The sequence below is a fragment of the Mobula hypostoma genome, chromosome 2, assembly GCF_963921235.1.
Source record: "Mobula hypostoma chromosome 2, sMobHyp1.1, whole genome shotgun sequence".
Lineage (NCBI taxonomy): Eukaryota > Metazoa > Chordata > Chondrichthyes > Myliobatiformes > Myliobatidae > Mobula > Mobula hypostoma.
Genome location: NC_086098.1, coordinates 245,142,932 through 245,166,260, shown reverse-complemented (window position 1 = coordinate 245,166,260; position 23,329 = coordinate 245,142,932). Strand labels below are relative to the sequence as shown.

Below are 23,329 nucleotides of genomic sequence, written 5' to 3'. Positions count from 1 at the left end.
CTTGTGGGACGGACAGATTCACCTCCTCCCTCACCTCCATTCAAGGCCACAAACAGTCCTTCCAGGTGAGGCAACACTTCACCTGCAAATCTGTTGGGGTCATCTATTGTATCTGGTACTTCCGACATGACCTCCTCTTCATTGGTGAGATCCAGCATAAATTGGGGGACCACTTTGTCAAGCACCTCTGCTCCACCTGCTAAAAACGGAATTTTCCTGTGACCAACCATTTTAATTTCTATCCTCATTCCCGTTCCAAAATGTCAGTCCATGGCCCCCTCTTCTACCATGATGAAACCACTCTCAGGGTGGAGGCGCAACACCTTATATTTCATCTAGGTAGCCTCCAACCTGATGGCATGAACATCGATTTTAGCAACCTCCTGTATTATTTTTTGCCTCTCCCTTCCCTCATTTAGCTTATACTCCTTACCTTCCCTCCCCCACCACCTTATTCTGGAATCTTCTCCCTTCCTTTCCAATCCTGATGAGAGATGTTTGCCCAAAACGTCAGTTGTTTCCATAGATGCTGCCTGACCTGCTGAGTCCTCCAGGATTTTGTGTGTGTTGCTCTGGAGAGGACAGGTCTGTCACTGTATAACACCGGCGGGGGGGGGGGGGGGGTGGGACGGGTCTGTCAGTGTATAATGCCGGGGTACGGTACCGGTGGGGACGGGTCTGTCGCTGTATAACACTGGGGTACGGTACCGGTGGGGACGGGTCTGTCGCTGTATAACGCTGGGGTACGGTACCGGTGGGGACGGGTCTGTCGCTGTATAACGCCGGGGTACGGTACCGGTGGGGACGGGTCTGTCGCTGTATAACGCCGGGGTACGGTACCGGTGGGGACGGGTCTGTCGCTGTATAATGCCGGGGTACGGTACCGGTGGGGACGGGTCTGTCGCTCTACAACGCCGGGGTACGGTACCGGTGGGGACGGGTCTGTCGCTCTACAACGCCGGGGTACGGTACCGGTGGGGACGGGTCTGTCGCTCTACAACGCCAGGGTACGGTACCGGTGGGGACGGGTCTGTCGCTCTATAATACTGGGTTACAGTACCGGTGGGGACGTGTCTGTCACTGTATAATACCAGGGTACAGTACTGGTGGGGATGTGTCTGTCACTGTATAACACCGGGGTACAGTACTGCTAGGAAGCAGTTGCAATTGTTAACTCCCACTATAAATAATTTCAGAGTCTTTAACTGTACAACATGCTCCTCACACTCCTTCCTTAATGCGTGCTGGCCACTCCAATGCTCCTGATGTTGGTGAGCGTTGTGTTTCCTCAGCCTCGAGGTGCTCTGCTTATTACTGCTGTGTTGGGCAGCCGGTGTGAACAGACAGCAGTGCCCCTTCACCTGGCCCATGCCAGACCTTTTGTGTGGGTGTGTTGATCATTGGCATCGTTGTGGTTTGACCTTTCTGGAAGTAGCACAGGAAGCTGAGATAAACCGGCACTCTGAGATAGATCAAGTCCAGAAAGTATCGTCGATCTTGGTATTTTAAAGCAGCCTGTGGCTTGTGTGGCTTCGCAGCCACAGGGTTTGCAGTGTGCGCAGTACCATAGTGAGTCATTAAGCTCAGGGCTGGTCCTGCCACCAACCCCCAGAGACCTTTATCTTCAATAAAACTCTGTCAAGTTCACAAGCTCAGGTACCACGAGCTCCTGAAGTGCTGTGGGAAGAAAGGACTGATGGGTGTTAACACCAGCCCTCCCTTTATCTCTGAGTACTTCAGTTGTCAGTCTTTTCACCTGAGGCAATGCATAAGGTACACTCTGGTGTCTCAGATACAGCCTCTCACAAGAGGTTACAGTGTGTTGAAACAGGCATTTCAGCCTGTCAAGTCCATGCCCGACCTTGGACTATCATAGCATGACCCTGACTGTCCTCTGTTAGCCCTGGGCCAGTCCTGGTCATTATCATGAGGCATTCTGTGGGATCTTGCTGTGTGAAGATAAGCACTTGTCATTTCACAAGCTCAAGCTAGAGTTGCAGCTCACTGTTATTCAAAGTTCAAAGTAAATTTATTATTAAAGTGCATATGTGAATCAGAATTAGAATTTATTTAAATCCTATATCCATCCCACAATGTGAGGGAGTAAAAATCTTTGCATTATGACTCCATTGCAATGTACAGACAAGTGAATTTAAAAGTCTAATGGCTTGTAGAAAGAAGCTGTCCCGTAGCCTGTTGATCCTGGCTTTAACACTACGGTAGCGTTTGCTAGATGGAAGCAGCTGAAGTAGTTTATGGTTGGGGTGGCTAGTATCCCTGATAATCTTCCAGGCCTTCTTTCTGCACCTGCTGCTATAAATGTCCTCAATGGAAGGAACTTCATATCCACAGATGCGCTGGGCTGTCCGTACCACTCTCTGCAGTGCCCAGCGATCAAGGCTTATGCAGTTCCCATACCAGGCAGTGATATACCATATGCAGTGGATTCTGGTTAATTGAGCCATCAGATAGCCCTTAAAGAACAAAGACTAATCAAGAAAATAACTGGGATTCCCTTAGTTTATTTGGGACACTGCTGCTTAATTGGGATAGGAGACTTGCTGAAGTTTCTAACTAGCGTCAGTTGTGTGCACATACATGGCTGTTAGACTCTACGCCGTGCTTAGAGTGAACAGTTTTTAACTGACATCAGTTGCATGCATTTGTGTTCAAAAAGCAGTATTTTTTTTGTCACTGGTAGTGAAAAATAAGCAGTAATAAGCAAAAATATTAAGAACTGTTTTGCTCACATGGCTTCAAGCATTCAAGCTTGGAGGTGCTAGAAACGGCCAGGAGTAAAATGAAAAGATTTCATTGTTTCAACAAGTTAGAACTGCAGAGAATTTGAAGGTTATTGACAATTGTATTGAATATTACAATGAAAATGAAGATTTAGATAATGCAATTATTGATAACATTGTACGAAGGCAGTCCATTATCTGCACTAGGTGTCTGCGGTGATTTTGTTCATTTCCAGTCCATCAAAAGAACGTGGCAGATGATTACTTCTGCCGGTAACTATTAGTCATAGTCATAGTCATACTTTATTGATTCCAGTTTATTAGGAACTAGTACAGAGTTATAGAGTCCTATCGTATTAGTAATGTTCTGGTTTGTTCTATATTTCACTTAAATACATAAATTGTTACTTGGTTAAATAATAATTTGCCTTTTTATACCTTTTTAACTATTTCCATGAAACTTCGTCTAATTGGAGCAGCTCCTTAATTGAGCCAAAATGTACTGGCCCTGATGTGTCCCAATTAACCAGAATCCATTGTAATACCTTGAGGTTCATTTTCTCGCAGGCATTTACAAAAAATGAAGAATTAAAATAGTAATTATTAAAAACAATAGATAAAAACTGACAAACAACCAACGTGCAAAAAAAGACAAATTATGCAAATAAAAAAATAAGCAAATAAGTAAATAAAACTGAGAACATGAGTCCTTGAAATTGAGTCCATAGGTTGTGGAATCAGCTCAGTGTTGAATTGAATGAAGTTGTCCACGCTGGTTTAAGAGCCTGGTGAATAGTGGACGCTGCTTTTTCGTGGCAGCGCTCCTCATAAATTTGCTCAATTATGCAAAGACCATAAAGCACTCCAACGTATTCCAGTGAGGGACTTGGCTGGCTCAGTAGGAAGATAAGTCTTTTTCCCCTCAGTTGGGAATGTCACTTCCCTGAGACATTCCATGAAGTCCTGGCTGTCACTGCTCCCAGGAATAGCATAGAAACAGGTCCTTGCTGATTCTTTTTGTCCATCTACACCCATCCCAATTGCCCACGTTAGAGTTCTACAGCACAGAAACAGACTCTTTTGCTCAACTCATACAGGCTGACCTAAGATACCAACTAGAGCCAGATCCATTTGGCTCATATCCTACTAAACCTTTCCTATCCGTGTCTTATTCTGAAATAATGGCCCTGTTCTAGATTCCACCCATAGGAGAAATACTTTCTTCACATCCACCCTGTCAACTTTCCTGAGGTGTTGTGAGACTCCAACAGGCAGTAGCACAGCTCACCAATACCATCAATTCATCATGCACTCAGTGGCCAGTTTATATATATAATCAGCCAAGCAAGTGGTAGCAACTCAGTGCATTAAAACATGCAGGCATGATCAAGTGGTTCAGATGTTGTTGTTCAGACCAAACATCAGAATGGGGAAGAAATATGATCTAAGTGACTTTGACAGTGGAATGATTGTTGGTGCCAGATGGGGTGGTTTGAGTATCTCAGAAACTGCCAATCTCCTTGGATTTTCATGTACAACGGTGTCTAGAGGTTTGAGAGAATGGTGGGATCAACAAAAGGCATCCAGTGAGCGTCAGTTCTGTGGGTGAAAACATGTTGTTAATGAGAGAAGTCAGAGTGGTTCGAGTTGACAGGAAGGTGAGAGTAACTCAAATAACCACGGATTACGACAGTAGTGTGCAGAAAAGCATCCCTGAATGCACGACACATTGAACCTTGAACTGAATGGGCTACAGCAGCAGGATAGGTAATAAAGTGCCCACTGAGCATAGAGACATGGAGCACTACAGAATAGAAAAAGGACCTTCAGCCAATGTAATCCATGCTTACCTGTTTTTAGACCTAGTTCCATCTCCCAGCACACAGACTATATCATTCTATATCAAGCCAATTAAAGTGTCTGTCTAAATGTCTCTCTCCCAGCTTCACCTCCCTCTCTCCCCTCCCTTACCTGGTAAGACTCAAGTTTATTTGTCACGTGTACATTGAAACATAGTGAAATGTGTCATTTGCATTAACGGCCAACACACTGGTAGGTGTGCTGGGAGCAGCCCACAAGTATAGACGCACACTCTGGCACCAACTTAGCATGCTGACAATACTTGACAGAAAAACACAGAACACAACAAGCAACAAAAAATGAGCAAATCAAGCCCTGTTCCTCCCTCCCATCCATGCACGCACACAGTCCTTTAACTCCAAGAGAGGCTGGCAGCCTCCATTCTCACTGATTCAAACCCAGAGGGTCATTGGAACCCTCTCCCTCTTCCCCCCTCCCCTTCTCCCCCTCCCCTTCTCCCCCTCCCCCTCCATCCCACTCCCTCTCCCTCCCCATCCCCCTCCCCCTCTTCCCCACCTACCACTCCCCCTTCCCCCTCTACCACTCCCACTCTACCCCTCCACCTTTCTCCCCTTCACCTCCCCCCTGTCTGTCTGTCTCTCACACCCTTACCCACTCACACATTCTGACTCTCATTCATCACTGGAAAGGTGATGGTGACATCAGGAAACTTTGCTTATTTCCCACTCTTCCCCCACAAGCGTTTCTGTAATCTGCAAGTCTCCTTTCCTTCTCTCTCTCCAACCCAGGGGTAGGGAGCAAGAGCCCTGTCTGGTTTTCCCTCCCCCACCCCCCAACCCAGGTGGAAACACTCACTGATACAGAGGGCGATATAGAACGATCCCATCCTGATATCCATCGGAAGAGGAAAATCTGATTTTTTCATTTTACTGAGCATGAAGATGTTTCCCATTTGTTGGTGAATGGTGACAATCTGCTTGTCATCTTTCCTCCCTGATGCACCTGTCGCCTTGGAGCCCTTGTCCCACCACACCCGCTTTCTGCTTTACACTGGCCACTCTCAGTGCTGATGCAGGGGTCCTGTCCCTCACACTGCACTGACTGGCCCGCTCAGTTCCTCCTGCAGTCTGTTGTTTCACATCCTAGCATCTGCAGGCTCTTGTTATGAATTGACCTCAATGTATGGTGAGGGATGGAATCTGGGGACATAGAACATTATCACACCATACAGACCCTTCGGCCTAAGATATTTTAATCTTTTAACCTGCTCTAAGATCAATCTAACCCTTCTGTCCCCACATAAACCTCAATTTTTCTGTTGTCCATGTGTCTGTTTAGGAGTCTCTTAAATGTCCCAATGTATCTGCCTCTACCACCACCTCTGGCAGCACGTTCCACGCACCCACCACTCTCTCTGTAAAACATTTACCTCTGGCATCCTCCTATATTTTCCTCCAGTCGCTGTAAAATTATGCTCCCTTGTGTTAACCATTTCCACCCTGGGAAAAAGTCACTGGCAGTCCACTCTATCTATGCCTCTTATCATCTTGTATACCTCTATCAAGTCACCTTTCAATTGATGAGAATCTGGGCAGAATAAAACGGGATAGGGTAAGACTAGCATTGACACTTGATAGTTGCTGTTTGAGGGTGCTGTCTGTGTGGCGTTACGGGTTGAGGTTGAGAACTTCAAGTTCCTAGGTGTCAGCATCACAAATAGCCTGCCGTGATCCAACCACATTCACATCATGGCTCACTGACCCCTCTATTTCCTCAGGAGGCTATAGAAATTTGACATGTCCCCCTCAACCCTCACCATTTTTTATTGATGCACCATAGAAAGTATTCTGTCTGGATGCATCATGGCTTGGTATGGTAACTGCTCTGCACGTGACTGCAAGAAACTGCAGTTGTGGACACAGCTCAGTACATCATGCACTCTGTTTACAATTCTTGCTGCCTCAGTTAAGCAGCCAGTTTAATGAGAGACCCACCCGCCCAAAACATTCTCTCTTCTCCCCTCTCCCAGTGGGCAGAAGATAAAAAAAACCTGAAAGCAGGTACCACCAGGCTTGAGGCTTGAATGGAGCACTTATGTGATAAGATGGACTCTTGGTCCCCCAATCTACTTCGTAATGATCTTGCACTTTATCGTTTAGGTGCTTTCATATACTTTTATCTCATTTGGTACCTTTTACATTTTATTCAGCATTATTGTCTTACCTCAGTTCACTGTGTAATGATTTGATCTGATCTGTATAAAAGGTATGCAAGATCAGCTTTTCACCATATCTTGGTACATGTGACAATGATAAGCATTCCAATACTAAGAGGTGAGGCAGAGCATTGTCCTGTTTTACTGTGACCCAAGATCCTAGCATGAGTCTGGTCCACTGGGGATTGATTGCATTCTCAAGATCTGCTCAATGTGTTGGGAGATGGGTGTGTCATTCATTGCCTGTGTTTGACTTTCAGTACATGGGCTGCGTGGAGGTACTCCAGTCTATGAGAGCGCTAGACTTCAACACCAGGACCCAGGTCACAAGGTGAGACAAAATTCCAAAGATTAAATCTGTATCGATACCTGAGGGGATAGTGGAGACAAAGACAATCACAATATTTATGAATCACCATGGTACAGAAGGCCATGGACAACGAGCTCAATTTCTAGTACATGGGATTGATTATTGCTAAGTACAATGGACGGAAGGGCCTGTTTCCATGCTGCAGAACTCTTATGAGTCAAAACATTCACTGTCTTGGACTTTTGGTTAATTTGCTGGGGTGACCCATAGAGAGAAAACACACACACACCCACACCCATATGGTATGTGCACCATACACAGTGCCAAAAGTTAGGAACTTGAGTCTCCGGTGCTGTGAAACAGCTCTACCCATTCCACCACTGGTTCTACATAACAATCAAGCTTGCAGGACGTTCTGCAGTGTTCCCATCTCTGTGAGACAAAAAAATTCTTCCTCGCATCCCCTCTAACACCTTACCCTAACTGCTCCCATGTTAGACCCCTCTGCTATGGGGAAGAGATTCCTACTGTCTACCTTCACTATGCCCCTTATAAGAAATCCTTGCTCCCTCTGCCCCCGGACCTCAAAATGCAGCTGGCGTGGTGGAAACCAAGCAGCCCATTCACCCCCTCCAGCCCATAACTAGCTCATTTCCCAAAGATGGTCAGTGGAACATTTCTGTGAAAGGAAGGAGTACATTGGTGGAGAGGTGTCGAGGGGTCGTGAAGAAGAATTCTTCCCCCGAGACAGAGCTTGGAATCTGTAATGCACAGTACAGGCCTTTCTAATGTTGATCTAACGCTTCCCTCCCACATAGTCCTCCATCTTTGTTTCATCTATGTGTCTATTTAAGAATCTCTTACATGTTCCTAATATATGTGCCTCTACCTCCATCCCTGGAAGCATGTTTCACACACCCATCTCTCTCTCTGTAAGATAACATACCTCACTACTTAAAAGTACGTCATCTTGATCTGACCATTAACACCCTAGGGAAAGGATGCAGGCTATCCACTCTATCTACGCCGCTTATATACAGTACCTCCATCAAGACACCTCTCATCCTCCTTTGCTGCAAAGAGAAAAGTCCTAGCTCACTCGACCTATCCTCATAAAGCATGTTCTTAAATCCAGACCAGCATACTGGTAAATCTCCTCTGCATCCTCTCTAAAACTTCCATATCCTTTCTCTAATGAAGTGAGCAGAACTGAGCACAGTACTCAAACTGTGGTCTGACCAGAATTCTTACACAGCTGCAACATTACCTTGCAGCTCCTGACCTCAATCTCCCAGCTAGTGAAGGCCAACCATACACCTTCTTAGCAATCCTATCAATTTAAGCAGCAATTTTGAGGGATCTCCTGCTCCTCAAGATCCTTCTGTTCCTCCACACTGCTGACAGTCCTGCCACTAACCTTGTACTCTGCCTTCAAGTTCAACCTTCCAAAATGAACCACTTCACAGACCGAACTCCACCTGCTACTTCTCAGCCCAGCTCTGCATCCTGTCAGTGTCCCATTGTAATTTACGACAACCTTCTATATCCACAATGCTACCTGCCTTTGCGTCATCTGCAAGCTTATACCTTGCCGTTTCTTTCACACAGGGAAGCTATAGGAGTGGTCTGTGAAGCTGTGCCAGGAGCTAAAGGAGCAATCAGGAGGAGGAAGGTAATTCACTGAACTTCATAGAATTTTAATACAGTTGTGTAGATGTTTATTGTCACATACACAACTCCATGTACAGATCTTTTATTTCAAAAATTATTTATTAAGAATAAGAGCTGAACATAGAATATGCCCTTCTGGCCCTTTGAGCCACGCCACCCAGCAATCTCCCAATTTAATCCTAGCCTAATCACAGGGCAATTTACAATCATCAATTAACCTACTAACCGGTACGTCTCTAGACTGTGGGAGGAAACCGGAAACCCACGCGGTCATGGTGAGAATGTACAAACTCCTTACAGACGGCAGCAGGAATTGAACCTGGGTCTGCCTGAACTGTACAGGTTGTGCTGACCACTTCCTCCTTGCGATGAGGAGAAGGCATGTCCTGCATGATGGGGGTCTGTAATGACGGATGCCGCCTTTTTGAGGCATCGCCTTTTGAAGGTGTATTGGATGCTGGGGAGGCTGGTGCCCATGATGGAGTTGGCTGAGTTTGCAACTTTCTGCAGCTTTTTCCAGTCTTGTGCAGTGGCCCCTCCAAACCGGATGGTGATGCAACCAGTTAGAATGCTCTCCACAGTACATCTTGTGAAATTTGCGAGTGTCTTTGATGACTTACCAATTCTCCTCAAATTCCGAATGAAATACATTGGATTTTGTGCCTTCTTTGTAACTGCATCAATATGTTGGGCCCAGGACAGATCTTCTGAGATGTTGAATCTAGATGCAGATGACAGTCCTCAGCAAGTAGCTGTTCCTGAACCTGCCCTTCTTCCAGCAGTAACCTTGAGGTCTTCTTGCTCCCACTTGAGAGGGTAGCCTTGTTTTGTTCTCTCGAGTATTGTGGGTATGCTATGTTGGCATTAGAATGTGACAACACTTGTGGGCTGCCCCCACCCACCCACTCCCAGCACGTCCTTCCCTGGGTTTGTTGGTTGTTAGTGCAAACGCCACATTTCACTGCATGTTCAGATGTTCCTGTGATAAATTACGTTTGTAGATTAGAATAGGTTATGAGGACACTCAGTCCTCCTTTATTGTCGTTTAGAAATGCATGCATTAAAAAGTGATACAATGTTCCTCCGGTATGATATCACAGAAACACAAGACAGAGCAAGACTAAAACTGACAAAACCACATAATTATAACATATAGTGATAACAGTGCAAAGCAATACCGTAATTTGATAAAATCAGACCATGGGCATGGTAAAAAAAAAAAGTCTCAAAAGTCCCGATAGCCCAAACATCTCACGCAGACAGTAGAAGGAAGAAACTCTCCCTGCCATGAGCTTCCAGCGCCGCAAACTTGCAGCATCCTGGAAGCTAAATAAATCTGAATCTGTATTTGTCCCTCATCTGACATTGGTAGTCCCTGGTATTTCCTCAAAGCTGAATCCAAACAATCCTCGTGTTACTTCAGTGTTCTGTTCTGGAGGAATGACAGATGTTGTTTAATCTGACCAAGTGTGAGGTGTTGCACTTTGGAAGTTAAATGTAAAGAGACAGTACACAGTTAACGGCAGGACCCTTAACATGGTTCATGTACTTGGGGCCCAAGTCCATAGCTCCTTGACAGCAGTGGCAGAAGTTCAGACACAGATAAGAGGATGTATGGTACACTTGCATTCATTAGTTGAGGCACTAACTTCAAGAGTCAGGAAGTTATGTTGCATCCTTATGAAACTCTAGTTAGGCTGCATCTAGAGTATTGCATTCAATTCTGGTAGCCTTGTTATAAGAAGGAAGTGAAGGCCTTGGAGAGAATGTAGAAGAGCTTCACCAGGATGCTGCCTGGATAAGAGGGCACGTGTGCTAAGAAAAGATTGGACAAACTTTTCTCTGGAGTGGCGGAGGCTGAGAGCAGAACTGATAGAATATTATGAGAGGCATCAATAGAGTAGAGAAATTGGAAACTGGTTATCTTTGGATTTCAAAACAATTTAATAATAGCCAATGGGATCTAAGTCTCCATCTCAGGATCAAACTGTCTAATACTAGAGCTCACCCATTTAAGGGGAGAGAGGTAGGTTCAAAGAAGATGTGATGGGAAAATTTTTTACACCGAGAACGGTGGGTGTCTGGGATGTCCATCGAGTGCTATTGGAGGTGATGGAGGTATTTAAGAGGCTCTTAGCACAGGAGTATGCAGAAAATGGAGGGCTATGAACATTGTATAAGCAGAAGAGATTAGTTAAATTAGCATTTAATTATTAGTTTAATTAGTTTGGCACAACATGGTGGACTGAAGGGCCTGGAATGGTGCTGTTCTGTTTTATGTTCTAACTATTTATAATCCCAAACTGTTCCACCGGTTGGAAATGAACAACATTGGTGTGTGTAGAGAGGAGCGAGCAGCTGCTAGCCAGCTTCACTGAGTGAGGGAGAGTTGCTCAACACTCCCAGCCCTGCACAGCCCCTCAATAGCTGCATTGCCAAAGATTCAAAGTATATTTGTCATCAAAGTATGCAGTATACAACCCTGAGGTTCATCTTCCCCACAGACAGCCACGAAACAAAGAAAACCATGGAACTGATTCAAAGAAAAACATCACACCCCCACCCACGTGCAGAAACGGCGACAAAAAAACAAGTGAAAAACACAGACTACGAAACACAAAATGGAAAGAGTCCAGGCATATTCAGTTCAGCTCAGAGCTCGTTACCTGCAGGCTGCCCCGATCAAAATCACCCAAAACAAAGGAGCAAGCAGGAGCGCATCGTAATGTGAACTATAGAGTTCATCCACAAACTGCATCCGTTAAACCTTGCCCAAGACCCAGAGATCCGACAACATCCTCCAACAACATCAAGGGAGAGAGACCATTCAAATGCAGGGACCTTCCTTCGGGAGGGGAGGGAGAGAGAGAGAAAGAGAGAGATATGAGATAAAATGAAGCCGATCATGGGCTCGCGCCCCTTCTCCAGGCTTCATGGGCTGAAGGGCACACATTTCACTCAAAGTCTCATGGAACCCCCTCAGACAGCGAAGTGGCAGATCACTCAATTAGCCTGAAAACACACCACCAACATGTAGATCACAGGCTCCAACAGTAACAGAACCAGATTTGAGAGAAAAAGATGTTAGAGAAGTGATAGTAGTTTAGTGTACTGTCTGGAAGATGTTGCTGTTGGTCATATTGTTCACTGGCGCTGCCTTCTTCTGGAGAGTGAGAGGAAGCACAGGAAATGCCACGTACCCAACCAGTAGTAGATGCTCGCTGCACCACAGTAGCTGGCAAACCCATGCCCGTCCTTCCTGCCAGTCTGGCTCAGGTGTTAGATGGGTGTTTGTAATCCAAGGAGGGCCAATGCAGTTTTGGAAAGATTCCCTGCAGTCTCCCTCATTGGGAAATCAAGAGAGGCTGGAGATGTAAGATCCTTACAGAAAATACCGGAAGGGGAAACAGAGTCAGCATTCTGAGCAGTGTTGGAAAGCCGACTCTATTTCACCTTCCACAGAACTCTCATTCCTGGAGACACAGGATACCTGAATCTGTCAGCTGGGGGAGCTTAACATCTAGCGAGGGAGAGGAATGGTCAGAGCCTAGAACAGTACAGATCCTTGGCCTTGTGTTATGCTGGCCTTTTAAACTACTACATGACCTATCTAACCCTTCCCTCCCACATAGCCCTTGGATTTTTCTGTCATCTGTGTGCCTATCTAAAAATCTTTTAAATGTCCCTAATGTACCTGACTCTACCACCATTCCTGGCAATGTGTTCCACACACCCACCACTCTCCGTGTGGAAAAAAAAAGCTCGCCTCTGACATCACCCTAATACTTTCCTCCAATTACCTAATGTCCTGAGGTACTTGCCATTTCTATCATGGGAGAAAGGCGCTGGCTATTCACTCTATCAATGCCTCTTACCACGTTAACAACCATAGGAACGTAGAAACATCAAAAACCTAAGCACAATACAGGCCCTTTGGCCCACAGAGTTGTGCCGAACATGTCCCTACCTTAGAAATTACTAGGCTTACCTATAACCCCCTATTTTACTAAGCTTCACGTACCTATCTAAAAGTCTCTTAAAAGACCCTATCCTATCCGCCTCCACAACTGTTGCCGGCAGCCCATTCCACGTACTCACCACTCTCTGAGTAAAAAACTTACCCCTGACATCTCCCCTGTACCTACTCCCCAGCACCTTAAACCTGTGTTTTCTTGTGGCAATCATTTCAGCCCTGGGGAAAAGCCTCTTGATTATCCACATGATCAATGCCTCTCATCATCTTATACACCTCTCTCAGGCTACCTCTCATACTCCATCGCTCCAAGGAGAAAAGGCCGAGTTCACTGCTCCCCAATCCAGGCAACATCCTTGTAAATCTCCTCTGCACCCTTTCTATGGCTTCCATACCACTTTCAAGTTGCCTCTCATCCTCCTTCGCCCCAAAGAGAAAGCCCCCATCTTGCTCAACCTGTCCTTAAGACATACTCTCTAATCCAGGCAGCATGCTGGCAAATCTCCTCTGCACCCTCTCTATAAAGAGATGACCAGAACTGAACACAATATTCCAAGTGCAGTCTAACCATGGTTCTATAGAGCTGCAATGTTAACTCGCAGCTCTTGAACTAATGAAGGTCACTTTGAGGACCAAGCATGTTGAGGGGATATGGCCAGTGTGAGAGGTAATGGGGAGGAATGTGGAGCCAGATGAGGGGTGACAAGGTGAGGCATATGGAGCTGGTGGAGGAGAGTGAGGGGCAGAGTCATGAGACAGCAGCTGGTGGTAGAGAAAGACAAGGAAGCAAGGGAGGAGAGGAAAAAAAAGTGGGGCAGTTGGAGTCAGGTGGGAGGAGGCCAACCTTGAGGGTAGTGTAGTTCCAGAGTCCCTGGTTTGATCTTGGCATCTGGCATGTGTGTATGTGTATGCACGGTCTGCACATCCCCACTGTGACCACTTGGATTTCCCCCATATGCTTTTAGCTAGGCACATGGATGATAGAAAAATGGGAGGGCTATGTAGGAGGGAAGGATTAGATTTATCTTAGAGTAAGTTAAAAGTTTAGCACAACATCATGGGCCAAAGGACCTGTGCTGTAACGTTCTATGGTGTATGTATGTTCCTGCTCTGGCTCCCTCCCACATGCCAATGATGTGTGGAGGCAGTGGGCTAATTAGCTCCAAGGTAGGAGAGTTAATGAGAGAGGGAATGGCTTTCAGGTGAGAGGAGCGAGTCCTTTCTTGTTGTGAGCTGCTTATGCTCTGATCAAGGTAAACTAGGATTGGGAACCTCCACGGGTTGTGGGTCAGCACAGCCCATGCGGGTCAAACAGCTTGTTTTTTTTTAAATAGTAGGTGAAATATGAAGATGTTCTGCCTGTTTATCAGCTGCTCTCTCAGCATCTCCCTGTCTCAGCCCTCACTCTGAATGAATTAACCTGCCTGGGCCAGAGCGGCTGCTAAAAGCATTTATACGTAATTCCAGTTTGTGCTATCAATACTTAATTGGATTGATTTTTCTGAATATTTCATCTTGGTGACGTTTAATGGACTCTTGCAGCACTAAAGCCATGACATTTATTGAGCTGGCAGAAGATGGAGCGATGGTGGGAATTCCATTAGGATTGGGACGGGATGTGGCAGAGAGCTACCGTAATGCTCAGAGTAGACCAGAAGGGTTTGGAACGTTGGGGAGGTTCAAGTATAGTCTTGCTACCACCAATTTCACGCACTCCGCCACTGATATCCGTACTTTCTGGAGGAGCCGAGCAACGTAATCATCAGGCACGAAATTGTGCACCCTGATGCCTGATGCGAAAGATTTCAACCAGACCAGCTGGAAAAAAGTCACTGAACAACTACTCCAACATATCACCTGTGGAATCAGAGGAGCGAACGTACTTGACCACTGTTATACCACCATGAAGAACGCTTACCGAGCCATCCCATGCCCATACTTTGGAAAGTACAATCAAATGCCTGTATTTCTACTCCTAGCATATAGGCAGAGACCAAAAGGGTATGGTCAAGGGAGGCAGAGGAGCACTTACAGCACTGCTTTGAGTCACTGGACCAGGCAATATTCAGGGGTTCATCTTTGAGTCCAAATGAATACGCCACAGTTGTCACGGACTTGATCAAGATCTGTGTGGAAGAGAATGCGCCTTCAAGGACATACTGGACATACCCAAACCAAAAGCCATGATGAACCAGGAGATTTGTAGCCTACTGTAGGCTGGATCTGTGGCAATCAAGACCGGTGATCCAGGAATAGACAAGAAGTCCAGGTATAACCTACAAAGACTATATTAAGGGTGAAAAAACAATTCCGATTGAGGTTGGAGACGGGATCGAACATACGTCAGCTCTGGCAGTGTTTGCAGGCCTATACTTCCCACTTCATGAATGGCTGTGATGCTTCATGCCTAGGTGAGCTCAACACCTTTTATGTACGCTTTGAAAACTCATTCATTCATTGTGCTGTGTCATATGAAATGGGCAAACATGGACTTTTCAAGACCATGACTGTTCTTGGCAAATTTTTCTGCATAAGCGCTGCTTTCTGGGCAGTGTCTTTACGAGACGGGTGACCTCAGCCATTATCGATATGCCTCGGAAGTTGTCTGCCTGGACTCAGTGATGTGCTCGTACGGCCATCCACCACCTGCTCCTTTGGCTTCACATGACCCTGATTCGGGAGCTAAACAGTGCTACACCCTGCACAAGGGTGACTTGGAGTCCAGTGGAGAGAAGAAGTGTGTTCCTCCTCCTTTGTTAGAGACGTATGTCCACCCCGCCACCCCAGAATAAAAATTAACCTGCGCAAATCCCTGAAGCGTCTGGTGACCCCGTGATCTTTGTCTTGGAGGCCGATGACAGAACATCTTTCAAGAGGGTGAACCCTCGCAATGCATCAGGCCCTAGTGGTGTAGCTGGTAGGGCTCTGAAAATCTATGTCAACCAACTAGCGTGAGTGTTCAAGGACATCTTCTAGCTCACTGCTGAGTTCAGAGGTTCCTACCTGTTTCAAAAGGACGACAGTCATACTAGAGCCCAAGAAGAGCAGAGTGAGTTGCTTAACAACTTTCGTCCATTGTCACTATATCTACTGTGATGAAGTGCTTTGAGAGGTTGGTCATGGCTAGAATCAACAACTGCCTAGACAAGGACCTGTACTTGCTGCAATTTGTCTATTGCCACAATAGGTCTATTGTGAATTCCGCTTGGCTTTGGATCACCTGGACAATGGCCAACCTACATCAGGCTGTTGTTTATTGGTTACAGATCAGCATTCAACACAGTCAAACCATCAGTTCTAATCAACAAGTTCCAAAACTTGGACCTCTGTACTTCCCTCTGTAAGTGGATTCTGACTTCTGGGAGACCACAGTCAGTGTGGATCAGAAATACCACCTCCTCCTTGCTGACGATCAACACCAGAGCACCTCAAGGATGTGTGCTTAGCCCACTGCTCTACGTTCTCTACGTTCATAATTGCATGGCTTGGCACAGCTCAAATATCATTTATAAATTTGCCAATGACAGAATTCGTTGGCAAGATTTCAGATGGTGATGAGGAGGCATACAAGAGCAGATAAATCAGCTAGTTGAGTGTTATCACATCAACAATCTTGTACTCAATGTCAGTAAAACCAAAGAATTGATTGTGACCCAGGAAGAGAAAGTCGAGGGATCACGCGCCAGTCCTCATCAAGGGTTCAGAAGTAAAAGGGGTGAGCAGTTTCATGTTCCTGGGTGCCAACACCTCTGAAGATCTATCCTGGGCCCAACATACTGATACAGTTACAATGAGGTGTGACATTGACTATATTGCAATAGAGGTTTGAAGGGGATTGGTGTGTCACCAAAGACACTTGCCAATTTCCACAGATGTACTGTGGAGAGCATTCTAACTAGTTGCATCACTGTCTGGTGTGGAGGGGCCACTGCACAGGATCAGAAAAAGCCACAGAAAGTTGTAAACCTAGCCAACTCCATCATGGGCACTAGTCCCCCCAGCATCCAGAAAACCTTCAAAAGGCAATGCCTCAAAAAGGCAGCATCCATCATTATGGGTCCCTATCACTCAGGCATGCTGTCTTCTCATTGTTACCATCAAGGATGAGGTATGAGAGCCAGAAGACAAATGCGCTCAACGTTTCAGGAACAGCTTCTTAACCTCTGCCATCAGATAGACTGGGTGGAGTTGGGGATAAACTCCTACTACCTATTAAATGCTCCCAATGGCGTGCATCTCAAATAGCCTATGACAACCAAGTCCAGCTCCTGGCCTTTACGTGTGACTTAGTGACTAAGCCTGGCAGAACTGCTACTGACAGAAGGGGCAAAGGCAAGTTACTCGCGCCTTAAAACAGTTACCTGGGGCAGATGGGGCTTATCAGCCATGTTTGGCGACTCATCTCAGGAAAACTTCGATGTCAAACCTTCACTGCCTTACATCTATATCCATTCATGGGGAAGCCTTCAGGAGTAAATCCCAAGGAAAAATCCAGAGCTGGAGTCCCTAAAGCAGTCCTACATTGAGTTCAATGTTGACTGGTAATTCCTGCAACTGTACCTGTTTGTACCTTTCCTTTGGATTCATCAGCGGTGTGGAGAGTGGGAGCCTGCTATGTGGGCAACTGTATTGTACTGCCCTGGCTTGTGTATCACGTAGACAGCAAGATCCATAGTCAACCCTGACCAATGTAGGGCCTCGATATAGACTTATTATTGTAATTTATAGCTTTTATTGTTTTGCGGCAGCACTAAATTGCAATACATAGCAACAAAGTTCACGACATTTTGCAGCGATATTAAACCTAATTCTGGTTTTGATTCAGCTGCCTCGAACTCTGGAATTCGCTCCGAGTCTCTGAATCCCTCTGCTGTCCCTGAGCTCTCCCTCTCCCAACAAACTGTGGATCCCCTCAACATTTTAGGGACAGCTTTTACCCCTTTGCCATCAGATTTATGAATGAACCCATGAACACTACCTCACTATTTTTGCTCTCTTTTTGCACTGCTTATTTAATTACTATAAATATTCTATAGATTACAATGAAATGTACTGTATGTACATATATTGTGTATTTCACTGTACTGCCACAAAATAACACATTTCATGACATGTCAGTGATAATAGACCTTATTCTGATTCTGTTTCTGACATTCCCTCCTGTGGCCCCATGGTCAGATTTTACCAGGAACCTCCTAACACAGAAAGGTAGGCAACTTTGAGAGGCACTTTTGTCTCGAGTTTGCTCTGAAATTTAACATCATGGTTAACCATCCAAACCCAATGATTTCTCTCTCAGTGCTTCAAAACAATACCCAGCAGCTATCTGATTCCTCAAATTTCAAGTAGCCAGCTCCCTCTCTATCCGTATCTTTCCCATTCTGACGTACTCGGGTCATCCCACACAAACTGTACTTTCCAACCCACCCCCCTGCCCCCATCAGCTCCCAGTAACTCTGTTTCTTTTCTCTCCCTTATTTACTACATCTACCCATTCACCCACACGCTCCTCCCACTGGGTCTCCTCCTCTCTACTTCTTCCACCTCCCTACTTCCCTTACCTAATTCCACATCAACCTTCTTTCAACCTTCTTTAACAGATTCCATTATTTGCAGGTCTTCATTGTCTTCACTTATCATCCACTTATCAAAACTCCCCCCCCCCCCACACACACACACACACACTCACCTCCATCTGCCCCTCATCCCAACATACCTGAACACACCTAACACCTATAACCCCCTGTCTCTCCTCTCCCCCTCCCTTCTTCACGGTGAGCATCTCTACTGTCTGGTCTCAACGCGAAATGGGACAGATTGCCTTTTCTGCTGACCTGATAGTTTGTGAGAGGGTGCGGTGCCAAACCACACTAATGGCCAGTGTAAGTTTCATACAAGTATTATCACTCATGTCAAACTTAAAATTTATTGTCACTTGCACAATTCCATGTGTGAACAAGTGCAATTAGAAATTTACTGCAGCAGCACGGGCAAACAGCATCAGATAAACACCATTCTCAAGAAAACATTAATTATACATAAATTATACACAACTTTCATAAAGAATACAATTACAACAAAAAATAGGTGTACAGTAGCATAACAGCTGTTACATCTCCGGACATTGGAGTTGGGATACGTCCTTCCCATGGAGTGTGTGGGCTTTGCCCATGTGCTCCAGTTTCCTTTCTCAGTCCAAAGACGTACCAGGCAGGTTAATTGGTCATTGTAAATTGATTTGCAATTAGGTTAGGGTTATATTGAGGTTATCAAGGGTTGCTGGGTGGTGTGGCTCGAAGGGTCTATTTTGTACTGTATTGCTAAAGAAAAAGTAAACAGTTTTAGAATTTAATTTTAATGTAAAGTTGCCATTGTGTTTCTGACCCAAGATAGTGATTTAGATTATGATGGTTGGTTCAAGAAGCGAATGGTTGAAGGGAAGTAGGTGTTCCTGCATCTGGTGGTGTCGAACTTCAGGTTTCTGTACCTCCTGTCTGATGGTAGCTACGAGACGATGGCATGGCTCAGTCTTTGATAATGGGTGTTGTGTACTTGTGGGGTGCTGCTGATGGTGGGAAGGGATGTTCCAATGAAGTCCACTATTCTCTGCAGCTTTTTGTATCCCTGCGCATACTAGACCATGATGCAACCAGTCAGGGTTCTTTCAACAGTACATCTCATTATGCCTGTGATTTATCCCACATCAATGGTCTCAGCAGAAGCTTTGAAGATGGCTTTGGAGCTGTGCTTAGCTGCACAGTTGTGTGTGTAGGATCTTCCTTCTGCGATTTTTTTTTCTCTCTGTTTCCAACATCTACTAGGGAATAGAGCATCCTTCCAAAACCTGACAAAGCTCTGGCTGCTAAAGAACTCAGAGGGGGTGAGTGTGAATATGTGCTGATATTAGACCAGGGATCTGATTGTGGACTTCAGAAAAGGGGGATCAAAGGAAAAGACCACCAGTCTTCATTGAGGGGTCAGCAGTCGAAAGGGTGAGCAGGTTCTGGTTCCAGGACATCAACATCTCAGAAAGTCTATCCTGGGCCCAGCACATTGATACCATCATGAAGAAGGCACATCAGTGGCTATACTTCATTAGGAGATTGTGGAGATTTGGAATGCCCCAAAGGGACAGCATTCTAACTGGTTGTATTCACTTCTGGTGTGGAGGCTCCAATGCACAGGAACACAGGAGATTGCAGAAGGTTGTAGATTTAGCATTCCATCACAGGCACAACCCTTGCCGCAGATTGAGAACATCTTCAAGAGTGATGCCTCAAAGAGGTGGCATCATCAAGAAGGACCTAACCATCCAGGGTGTAGACATTCCCTCTTCTCGTTACTGCCGTCAGGGAGAGGACCCACACTTGAACAGCTTCTCCCACTCGACCATCAGCTTTCTGAATGGACTGTGAACACTACCCCGCTATTCTGACTTAGCAGAATTTATTTATTTTACTGTAACTTGTAGTCATTGTTATGCATGCACTGTACTGTTGCTACAAAACGACGAGTTTAGCGACTAATTTCAGTGACAATAAGCCTGATTCTGATTCTGCCATTATGAGCCGGCTTGCCACGTTTACACTGACCACCTGTCCCTTGCATCTGACAGCCCTGCAGCCGGTCCCTGTCAGCCATCCTGGGCAAGAGCAACCTGCAGTTCGCTGGGCTGCCCATCACCCTCACCATCTCCACCAGCAGCCTCAACCTCATGGCACCCGACTGCAAGCAGGTACGGGGCCCGTCCCCAGCTGTGACGCGGGTAGGGGTGTGCTATCGGTGACGGGTGCGTGGGTGGAGGGGAGACGTGGGTGTATGGTGATGCAAGAAAATTCACAGAGGGAGGGCAGGCAGACAGAGGATATGGAGGGATGGGGGTAGGACAGGGGGCAAGGGGATATGGAGGGAAAGAAGTGAGGAGGGGTTGGGGTGGGGCCACTTCTTATGCTATGTGTGTCTTTGCGACTGTGGTACTGTCTGTTCCTCTGTGTGTGTGTGTGTGTGTGTGTGTGTGTGTGTGTGTGTGTGCTATTTCTCCCTCTCTCTCTTTATGAGTGCTCACCCCCTCCCTCTCCTCCTTTGTCTCTAACCACTTACCCCATCCCTCTCTCTACTCCCAGCCCACCTACCCAATCCTTTGCCCTTAACCCTCTAACCTCCTCCCTCCCACCTACCCACCCCCTTTCCTCCCCTCCCCTACAACCCCTTCCCTACCCACCTACCCACCCTTTTTCCTCCCCTACCCTCCCAGCCCTTCCCTACCCACCTACCCACCCTCTTTCCTCCTCTACTCCCCAATCCCCTCCCCACCCTCTTCCCTCCCCTACCCTCCAACTCCTTCCCTACCTACCTACTCTCTTCCCTCCCCTACCCCCACCCTCTCCCTAACCACCTGCCCACGCCCCTTCCTCCCCTACCCTCCAACCCCCACAACTACCCATCTACCCCACCTCCTTTCCTCCCCTACCTCCAGCCTCCTCCCTCCCTTCCTTACCTGTTTTGCCTTCCCTTCCCCCCCCCAGCCTTCCTCTACCAGAATAATACTTCATTTCCTCTCCCACCCACACACCACTCCCCTCGCCTGGTCTCACCTCTCACCTGCCTAGCGTGTCCTGACCTCTGCCCCCTTCCTTTCCACTTCTGATGTGGGATCTCAGCCTGAAACCTCGACTGTTCACTTGCTCCACAGCTGCTGCCTGAATTGCTGAGTTCCTCCAGCATTTTGTGTGTGTTACAGATCCTTGCTGGGTCCGGTGCTCTGTAACGCGACAAACCCCACTATTAGTGGCTGGGCAGGCATCGTTACCTCAGCGGGGATGCAGCCTAATGAAGAGTGTCAGCCCAAATGGCTGTCTTTTCAACTCCCTGCATAGACACTGCCTGACCTGCTGAGTTTTGTGTGTGTTGCCTCAGCAGCCTCTGCTTTTGGTGTAATTTTAAACCGGTTGTATAGTTTCTTTGTCACCAACACTGACAAAAATGTCTTTGTCTTGCAGATAATTGCTAACCACCACATGCAGTCCATATCCTTTGCCTCAGGAGGGGACCCAGTAAGTATGTACACTGTCAGTTGTGCTTATCCTTTCCCAGCACGTCCGTGACCCGAGAGCTTGTGGTTGGCACGTGGTACTCACTTTCTTTGGAAGTGGTTGTGGGGATCTAATGGCTGGCGTGGATGGAAGCTGATGAGAAGCAGGGAAACTAGAGTGGAAAAATGGTACTCACCTGAAAGAGCCAGGAGTCCATTCGGCCCTTCAAGTAAGCTGCTCCATTTGGTTCAGCTGCACTGAGGCCCTTCAGGCCACCGAGTGCATGCCAACCCTCAGCTGCATGTGGTTGGAAACTGAGCACCCAGGGAAACCCTTGTAATCACAGGGAGGAACACACGCAGACACCCACAGTGCTGGAGGTCGTGACCAAACCGAGGTTTCCAAAGACATTCCCTTACTGTATCTCTGTGACTGGAGTCAATGTAAGGATTCCTTGGCTGCTCGCGGACAGTGTTGTAACCCTGGTCTCCTTGTTCCCCTTTGCAGGACACTGTCGAGTATGTCGCTTATGTTGCCAAAGACCCTGTGAATCAAAGAGGTACGTCCCCCATCTACTCTTCCTTATTGGATCCTGATACTTCTGCGATCCTAGGTTGTTCAGAAGTCGAGGATGAGGCATAGAACTTATTACTTACAGTTAGTTTATTAAGTGTTGCAATACCAAAGATTGCACAAGAAAGAGGAGCTGAGAGATCAAAGAAAAGAAGGAGTTGTGGTCGTCTCATATTCGGACCAGAGATAACAAAAATTCCAGAGATAACAATTAACTTATGAATAACTAAATTCAATTGGCTTGACACCTACTGCTGAAAACTAGGAGGTTTCTAGAAAAGTACAGAAGCAGCTGTAGTGCAATTACTGGAAAATTCACTGAATAATTACACATATATAGGTGATTATATAAAAATACAAGCAAGCACAGGAAGGTCAAGCTACACGAAAAGTACAAGGTAACAGTTCTACACCCCATTCCAACACCCTTCAGCACCCGTACTCCTTTCTCCGGTGACTGCTCTGTTAACTCTCCATCTGTCTGGCAGCCTGCCACATCCTCGAGTGCTCGGACGGTCTGGCGCAGGACGTGATCAGCACCATCGGACAGGCCTTCGAGCTGCGCTTCAAGCAGTACCTGAAGAACCCGCCCAAGCTCGTGACCCCGCATGACAGGTAATGTCAGGGCGCATCAGGTTGGGGTGTCTTTGCACGAGTTGTGTTCCATGTCAGATCATGGCAATGAGTCTCAAAGTCATACAGCAAAGAAGCAGGCCTTTCAGCCCATCCTGCCCATCCTGACCAAGGTGCCCCGTCAAGATTTGACCCATATCCCTACAAACCTTTCTTATCCATGAACCTGTCCAACACAGACTAAGCCGGAAGAATTCAGTGTGTCAGGCAGAATCTGTGGAGGGAAACGGCCAGTCAATGTTGCGAGTCAACACCCTTCATTGGGACTGGAAACAAAGAGGGGAGGCAGCCATTATAAAAAGGTAGAGAGGGTCGTGGTGAGTGGTTTCAACCTGAAACATTGACTGTCCATTTTTTTTC

General features: G+C 46.5%; 1 protein-coding gene across 7 annotated transcripts in view; it reads left to right on the top strand.

Moving 5' to 3' along the window:
• Positions 1 to 23,329, top strand: part of shc1 (SHC (Src homology 2 domain containing) transforming protein 1) — a 115,607-nt gene that overhangs the window by 80,393 nt on the left and 11,885 nt on the right. For all 7 annotated transcript variants that reach the window (XM_063041896.1, XM_063041893.1, XM_063041897.1 and 4 more), the window contains 6 exons: positions 7,038 to 7,108; positions 8,696 to 8,759; positions 20,347 to 20,466; positions 21,731 to 21,784; positions 22,271 to 22,322; positions 22,825 to 22,951. In XM_063041896.1, coding sequence (XP_062897966.1) covers positions 7,038 to 7,108; positions 8,696 to 8,759; positions 20,347 to 20,466; positions 21,731 to 21,784; positions 22,271 to 22,322; positions 22,825 to 22,951 — 488 coding nt within the window. The remainder of the gene's footprint in view (positions 1 to 7,037; positions 7,109 to 8,695; positions 8,760 to 20,346; positions 20,467 to 21,730; positions 21,785 to 22,270; positions 22,323 to 22,824; positions 22,952 to 23,329) is intronic.